This window comes from Hippocampus guttulatus, chromosome 5 (assembly GCF_054856545.1).
Source record: "Hippocampus guttulatus isolate MCC_2025c chromosome 5, RoL_Hgut_1.0, whole genome shotgun sequence".
Classification (NCBI taxonomy): domain Eukaryota; kingdom Metazoa; phylum Chordata; class Actinopteri; order Syngnathiformes; family Syngnathidae; genus Hippocampus; species Hippocampus guttulatus.
Genome location: NC_141265.1, coordinates 13,299,196 through 13,307,474, shown reverse-complemented (window position 1 = coordinate 13,307,474; position 8,279 = coordinate 13,299,196). Strand labels below are relative to the sequence as shown.

General features: G+C 44.9%; 1 protein-coding gene across 3 annotated transcripts; it reads right to left on the bottom strand.

The window, feature by feature from the left end:
* Positions 1-199: 199 nt before the first annotated feature.
* On the bottom strand, positions 200-7,587 carry fsta (follistatin a). 3 transcript variants are annotated; one of them, XM_086111792.1, is made up of 8 exons: positions 7,554-7,587; positions 7,090-7,134; positions 6,697-6,904; positions 5,900-6,097; positions 5,535-5,753; positions 4,395-4,619; positions 3,709-3,939; positions 200-1,485 (listed from the first exon to the last, which is right to left on the bottom strand). In XM_086111792.1, the coding sequence occupies exons 3-8, from the start codon at positions 6,785-6,787 to the stop codon at positions 1,403-1,405; spliced, it is 1,047 nt and encodes a 348-aa protein (XP_085967918.1). In that variant the 5' UTR covers positions 6,788-6,904; positions 7,090-7,134; positions 7,554-7,587; the 3' UTR covers positions 200-1,402. The 3 variants fall into 3 exon arrangements, with proteins under 3 accessions (XP_085967918.1, XP_085967920.1, XP_085967919.1); XM_086111794.1 differs by lacking the exons at positions 7,090-7,134; positions 7,554-7,587 and having other exon boundaries at positions 200-3,576; positions 6,697-7,054; XM_086111793.1 differs by lacking the exons at positions 7,090-7,134; positions 7,554-7,587 and having other exon boundaries at positions 5,906-6,097; positions 6,697-7,049.
* Between the last annotated feature and the right edge of the window lie 692 nt (positions 7,588-8,279).

The window sequence follows — 8,279 nt, the reverse complement described above, 5'->3', positions numbered from 1 at the left end:
CTACCACAAAAATTGTTTTACTTTTTTTTTCTTTTTTAAAGTTTGGTCCTGGCGCTGGCATGTGCTTTACTGAGTGATATCACTAAACAGCAAATCAAATGGTGGCCTTTTAAACACTACCGTATTGAAATAATAGGAGTCTTCCCGTCTAATTTTGCAAATTCAAATCTTCCCAAGACAACAGAGTCAGGAAAACGTATAAGGAAAAAAAACTTTTATTGTTTTACTCTTGATATCTGTACAAATATCCTCAAACTTTTTTGTATGTACATAGGACATTTACATAAAAAATACAAAACTATATATTCATAACAGAATTTTATATTTCTCTTGCTGATGCTTTAAAATCAACATTAAATCCGAAGGAAAAAAGAAACAAAACAAACAAGAGTGACAAAGTGTGATATTGTGTTGAATACTGCAGTAAAACATGCATTTATCCTACCAGAGCTCTTCGAGAGCAACATTGGCATAGGAGAAAGACAACAGCGCACAAATGTTAATGGCACATTGTTTCCAAAGTCATCAAGTATCATCCCAAACATACCTCTTTTTTTTTGTTTGTTTTGTTTTTTGTCTTGTTGTTCTAATGCCACAATATAAATGCTATTATAGAACGCTGACGAATCTAAAGGGCTAAATGTGAACTGAAAAACATGAAAAGAAAAATTAAATGGCTTTTTTCTTTTTCGCTTCCGTGTTAATTACTGCTGTGTTGTTTAAAAAAAAAAAACATTGAGAGTCTCCCTTTGGTCAGTTATTATTATGAACTGTACACAAACCAGAAATACATCTGTACATTAAAAAAAGAAAACAAAAAACAAACGTTGATATATTCCCAATAAATAAACACACAGCCCAAACATGCATTTACGTTGGTGTGACATAAACATCTGTGATAGAGATTTGACAGCAACAAGCAGATTTTCTTTTTCTTTCTTTCTTTCTTTTTTTTTCTTTTTACAGCTGAATGAAAGCGGAATGCAATTTACAGCATTTGTCGAGGACTCATACTTACATGGTAACGTGACAAATAAATAACACTGTTTCTCTTTGGACAAATATATTTCTTCATGGTAATAGAAAAAAAAAGGAACGGAAAGTAAAAAGCACAACAACAACAACAACAAAAAAGGAGAAAATGAGTGGTAGATTGTAAGCCTGACATTGTAAATGTATAAATAAGAAAACACGAAAAAAGTATAAATAAACATCTAGCAGACTGGACTATATGTATACTTCCTTTTTGTTTAAAAATAAATAAGCATACACATCATGTACAGTATGGACATGGTTCCTTGGGACTGGCATGAGCAGGGGGAGTGGTGGCGGAGCGAGGGGGTACGGGTGGGGCTGCGGAGAGGGGTGGGGATCATGTTGGGGTTGGGGGTTGCTTGGGAGGCTATCCATCCAGTATAGAAGGTAAACCCACATAGGCCTTGTAGTCGTCCTCGTCCTCCTCCTCCTCCTGCTCTTCTCTGATGGCTATATGAAGGAATATAGCCGTTGTATGAATACGGACCACAACACAAATCACTAGCGAGTCAGTGGGTCTACAAAATGAGTGGTGAGGGGTGGAGGGGGTGGATGGACGGATGGGAGGTGACAGTGATGGGGTTCATAGGGTTCGGGGTCCAGTGGATCGGGGTGAATTTGGGGGTGGGGGGGGGGGGGGCATGGTGCTTTTCTGCGATGTATGTAGCTTGTTGTCGTTCTTGGTGAGCGCAGGAGGCGTCACGGCGCCGGGCTCGGCAAGCAGCTCAAAACATCATCAACACAACTCTGAGGTATGGTATTTCCTTTCCTTTTTACATTTTTTTTTTTTTACATTTTAGACAAAAAAAATCAAAGCAAAGCAATATATATATATATATATATATATATATATATATATATATATTACAAAACAAACAAAAAAAAGGATATCCCTCGTCAATCCAAACATTCAAACATGGTATATCACATTCAGTGGAAAACAGCAATGACAATAAAGTTTTTTGTTTGTTTGTTTTTGTTGTTTTTTTAAACGATGAAAGGAGGGCGTGGGTGAACTTCCTCCATCAAAGATCACATTGAGAAATATTCAGCCCATGAGGTGATCGTAATGTTGGTCCCTCTGGTGTCATAGCACGAGAAGCTAACAATGAGACATTCTTTTGAGTGGAGCAACATGGAATGTAAATGCGATACTTCCTTCAGGGCTCTTGCTCAATTTCAACACCGCTTAACCTCCAGCACCACCTCCCCCCCCGGTCCTCCTCCCTCCCGACAAATGCCGTCTGCTCTCCAGATAGATAGGTAGTCTACACGCGATTAGCAAGGTTCAACTTTGCCGTTCGTCTTGACCCGTCACGACACCAATGTTACAATCACCATCACGTGAATACGGTTAAAAGGGTTGGCGGCATATTCACAAGAGACATTAGAAATGATTGATTTTCAGCTGACCAAAATAAAACATATTTATACAAAAAAACGGAACCAAAAGCACACAAATACGCTAGTGAGGTCATTGGGGGAATTTGCAACTACGGATGGGCATAATAATAAACCATTCATCGCTTCATTGGTTGTTGAGACAACCTGTGTTATGAAAATATAGAATGCACGATATGAATGGTTGATGTTTGTCCGGCCAAAGTCATTCCAAATTCCAAAAACATGCATTTTAGTTTCAGTGAACACTGTGATTTATTCATACTGTAGGTTTGAATTTGAGTGAAAATGCCTGTTTGTCTAATGTCTAGCGATTGGCTGCACGTTAGCTTCGTTGAAGACTTTGAAATTGTCCATAGATTTTTGGGATACAGCCGAGGGACAGGGACCGGGCGAATATCAAAATAGTGAGCATTTGCGCAAAATTGACGGCCATTGAAATGCTTTGGATTTCTCTCTCCTTTTTCTTCTTTTTTTTTTTTTAAATGATCCCAAAAATTAAATCAAAAATGCGAATCAACCGCCAATATGTGTTTTCCCCAAAAACGGGGTTTGCCCAAAAAAAAATAAAAACCTCAAAAAGATTTTTTTTTTAATTACAAAAATTTGGGGGGGGGGGGGGGAATGTGCAAATATATGAATAGGTCCACTGTATACCTCGCCTGTCGCCCCAAAGTTGGCTGGGGTGGACCCCAACACAACCCTACTGAAAGACAAGCGTTAATAGAAAAAAATGGATGGATGGTGTGCCCTCCCCTGGGCAGCATTATTCTGCCCGGTACAATACTGACATGGAAATAGGAGTTCAGAACATTCAGAGGCCAGCTAAATGGCCTGTATTTGTGAAATTGAGGAGTCCAAATGCCCGCCGCCTACCCAGTCCATTAGTTGCTCGGCTGAATGAGATTTAAGGCAAAAATATACTCCGGCACTCATCACATACATGTGGATATCTACATATGACCACTGCAAACTCCCACCTCACTCGTGCTGAATTAGTCTCTCTGTTATAATGCTTTGCAGAAGTACATGGGGAGGGGGGGGGGGGGGGGGGATTAAAAAGAAAAAAAAGACAACATCATGCAAGTCCGTTCCATTCCAAGTCCGTTCTCCTTGCGAAAGCTGTGCTTGGTGGTGTGTCTGGGGTGGGAATTCAGGGAAAGGAAAGGGGAAGGGGCAAGAGGGTCGTTTAAGCAATGTGGAATACTGTCTTTTTGCCTTGGACAAGGGAGGGGGACGGGGGGTGGGTTCTTTCTTTTTCTATTTACTTACAGTTGCAAGATCCCGAGTGCTTGACCTCCAGCAGCACCCCCTCGGAGCAGGCGGCCTGTTTCATTGCGCATTCGCTGGGGTAGGTGGTGTTGTCGCTAGCGCACACCGCCTCGTCCGTCCGGCTCTCGGGACACGTGCCTTCGCACTGCGAGCAGCGTCCTCGGCTCATGCGGGCGTCCCACAGACACTTCTTGCCGCCGCCGCACTGGATGTCCTCGCATGACTTGGCCTCTGGGGAAGGGGGGGGTTCAGAGAACAGTTGTTTGGCCACTCTATATTGTGTATTTGAACTCATTCACTCCCAAAGACGTTTTCAAACGTCTTTTCAGACTTGGTCTAGAATTGGCTGGTACTGAATGAGTTAAATGGGGTTCATGGTAAAAAGTAAGAATGTATCCTCAAATAAAATACAGACATCTAAAAGAAAAATGTAAAAATCCTTAAGCACAGTAAGGAAAGGTTTGCACTTGGTTGACTTCAATCCCCCCCGCACTGCACTTTGCTGTTCCTCCCAACTCCCCCATAAGGGGAAGTGCTGCCAACATCAGGAAATAATCAAGTGTCCATCATTTCTTGAGCAAACACTCAACATCCAACATGGAATGTTGGCAGCAATAAACGCTCTCGTTCGGGGAGGTGGGTCAAGCCAGTGTGTGTGCGCACACGTGTCTGTGTACGTTACTCACTGATGCATTTGCCCTCGTAGGCCACCCCGATGGATCGGCCCAGCAGGCAGGTGGCCCGCCTCAGGTGGCAGGCGCTGGCGTACACGATGCCGTCGTTGCCGCACAGGTACTGGTCGGGGGACGTCACCTCGGGGCAGATCCGATTACACGTCACACAATAGGCGTTGTTGGTCTGGTCCACCACGCAGGTGGAGCTGCCCGGGCACAGCACGTCTCGGCATGTTTCTGCATGACGGAGGAGCGTTACATCACAATCGGATAACAAGCCGGTCGATGCTGTCGGGCGGAAGCCTCTGATGTTCGCATCTGTTCAATTTTTGATTTTGGACAATATGGGCAGTTCCCATAACTGTTCTTCACAGTTGCTTTGGTACATTTTGAGGACATTGAAAAGCAGTTTCTCATTTCTTTGAATAGGTTGCTAATAGGGACATCCATGCGTGCGATAAGGAGTGGGGGGGGGGGGGGCTGATGTGTACTGTATTCCCATTCGAGTCGTGTATGCACCACTTCAAAAGTTTACATCAGAACTTGCCAAGTTATACTGACAACATTATGAAGCAATTTGACTGTTTTAGCGCATCCACAATAACTTGATATTTCGATGGCACCGACATGTTCATGGATAGATACTAACTATTCAGGATCAAGGATTCTGAGCAAGAGGCTGACTTCTTGCGGCTAATCCACGTTTTGCTATTCATACCGTTTGTTTTGAGAAATGCACTTCGGGTTTTGCAAATTTTGAGAACGATTTGAGAAATGTACCAAAGCGATCTGAAAACAAAACTGTAATAACCCATCCAAAGTCATAACAATAGCTTGGAAACTTGAATGATACAATGTTTAACCCTTTCAGGGACAGCGGTTACTACAGTGGACAGTTTATCATGTTATCATGTTACAGGCTGCATGAATGGGTTAATTTTTTTTTTTTTTTAGTTTCCTGAAAAATAGCGATTTTGGAAATGTGAGGATTCCGCCCTACAGAGATTAGAGATGGACGAGGGGGGTCGTGACATACAGAGAGAGAGTGGAAGTGTTAGAGACAACTATCACGGGAAATGGGGGAGCTGGAAAGATGCACAGACAGACAGACGCAGAGAGAGAGAGAGAGAGAGAGAGGCGAAAGTGACTGACTTTTGCATTTGCCCTGGTACTGCACGTCCAGGTCGGGGTGCGCTTTGCATTTGGCCTTGAGCAGCGCACACTCGTCCTTGTAGGTCTTCCCGTCCGAGCCGCACACGGGTCCCTTCCACGTGACGTTGGAGCAGTCTGGCGCGCAAACGCAGCGCGGCTTACTCCTCCTGTTCATCTTGCACCTCTTGCCCGGCCCGCAGTCCACGTTATCGCACGACTCTATTACGCAGCCGGGTGGGGTGGGGGATGGGGGGTGGGGGCGAAATCAAGTCCGTTATAGTCGCGCGCCAACGATTTACGACAGGCTTCAAAGGAGAAAAGGACTCGTGCTTAATAATGTGCAAACCAAGGGAAAATGAGTGCACCTCCACCTTTGCAAGGTATGCAATTGGGGGCTCCGCCGTTGAAGATCATCCACCTGAACAGCGTGCTGTTGGGGACGTCCTCCTCGGTCCAGGACGTGCCCAGTCTCCCGCTCCTGCAGCACTCCTCCCTGCTCATCCCGGGCATGTAGAGCACTTGGCAGCGGCCATTCTTGCCCTGCTGCAACCAGCAGTTACCAGCTGCAAACAACCCCCCCCCCCAAAAAAAATTATAGATATCGGAAATCAAAAGTTGGCATTTGGGCGCGCGCAAACAATCCCGGGACACCCTCCCTCACGCTATTTCGGCACTCGCTCCCGTGCGTGAGTGACAGCGTGGACAATGCGAGTACCAAATAAGCACACGGGAGGGGGGGTGGGGATGGGGGGGGTGCTCCTGATTCCCACAGCCGCGGAACGTCTAGACTTGCAGCACTAAAGCGCCACAATAAGCAGCAGCGGCGCGCTATGACGCGCCGAACGCGCATCAAATTATTTTTTTTAACATAACGGGACGCAGGCATGGTGACTTAATTCAATCCAAAACATATTTATTTCCCCCCCCCCTCAAAAAAAACTGAGATTCAGTAATAATACTACTCGCAGGTTTGGCACAACTTAGTCCAAACAACTGAAAACTTGTCAGCGTGTCCCGTACAAATGGCACCTGTTTTACGCACTATTTTACCTCATGAAAAATGTTTTTTTTTTTAAAGTTGCCTAGGCACTGCACGTGAAGCTGCGTGTGCTTTGAGAGCGGGAAGGGGAAAAAAAGTGTCTAAAAGATGAGCATGGCTTACCTTGAACTTTCTGATGCTCCATGAGGTGGCAGAACCACACGAAGAAGCAGAACAAGCCCGGCTGGAGGTGATCTTTCAGCATCCCAAACATGATGGAGGAAGAAGGCAAAGTGGAAAGAGAGGAGAAAAGAGAAGAAGAAGAAGAAGGAGGAGGAGGAGGAGAAGCGGCAGCAGTCGGAGCAGCAACACGAAAGCGCCTGTTTTGACCCTGCGAGGCAGCGCAAAAAAAAAAGTAATCTGCTTAAGGTAACACTGTTGAATAAGTGTCAGTCTGAGAATGCAGCCTCTCTTTTTAAATCTATAAGGGGTCTCGGGTTGACTGTCTCTGGTGGGCGGTCTCCTTTTTGCCGTGGGGGTGGGGAGATGTTTTTTCTTCTTCTCTTCTTCACTTACCAAAGTTCTTTCGCTGCGTGCAGTCAGGTGACGTGCAACTTTCTCCTGCACCAAAAGAGAAAATACGGATGCAATTATGATGACATATTTTTAAAAGATATATCATAATAACAATGACAATGCTGAAGCGGTTGCTATGTAAGTCAAGATGTATTGTATCAGAATAAAATACATAATAATCTAAGTTTTATGGCTGAGGGTGCTTTTCTGCGGTGTTACTGGACATTCGTCCTTTCAATTAAAAGCGCTTCTGTGGTGGTAACTGATATCGCCCCCCCCCCCCCCCAACACCACCACCAACTGCAGACAAATGTCTACATCTTGCGATGGAAATGGAATAATGTCCCCCACCTCCATGCACCGATAATATGTGCAAACCCCCCACAGGCGCGCTTGCGTCTAATATTAGCACAGACAGTTGTTTGGGTTTCTCTCCCGGGTCAAGCTTTTAAATATAATCAAACCTGTTTCCGAAGGGGGGCTTCAGACAGAGCGGCAAGGTGTTACGTTTCACTGAATGGAGCTCACACACTTACGCACGCTCGTACACGTGCATGCACACACATAGCGGAGCAAAGTTTGGACCTTTCACAAAGTCCTTGTGCGACCTCTTCAGCAGGAGTCTGGTCACAGTGGAAGAGAAGCGACTTTTTTTTCTTCCCCCCCGAGCAGACGCCGACGAGGGGTGACGATCTGGCGGGCAGACAACCACCGTGTCACCGCCTGCTCCACACCTCTTCCCCCTCGGTGATCCCTTCTTCCTCAATATATCCTGCTGTCGCACACGCATTAGCGCCACAAACGGGTAGTCAAAAATAGTACATTCATTAATTTCATTCATATTGGGTCATTCATTCCCCAAAAAAAAATGCTGCTGTGCATGACTTCATGAGGCTTTTCTTGCAGATAAGATCTAGTCAGTCAAAGTCAGCCTGGGGTCCCCAAATATGCCCTCCCCCCATCAAGGGCCACATGAGTAGCCATCAGGCCTCTTCTAAAAATAGCAAATCGGTGAGGGGACATTGTAATTTCCTAGGTGTGGTGATGGTGATTTGCTTAGAATATCTATCTATGCTTGCTTACCTCATGAAATCATATTAGTGTGATCAGTGTCAAGGGGTTAATTATCAAGAATAACATTTCACAAACATAAAGATGCTACCTAGTACAAATGTGGTTCTTTAGCACCC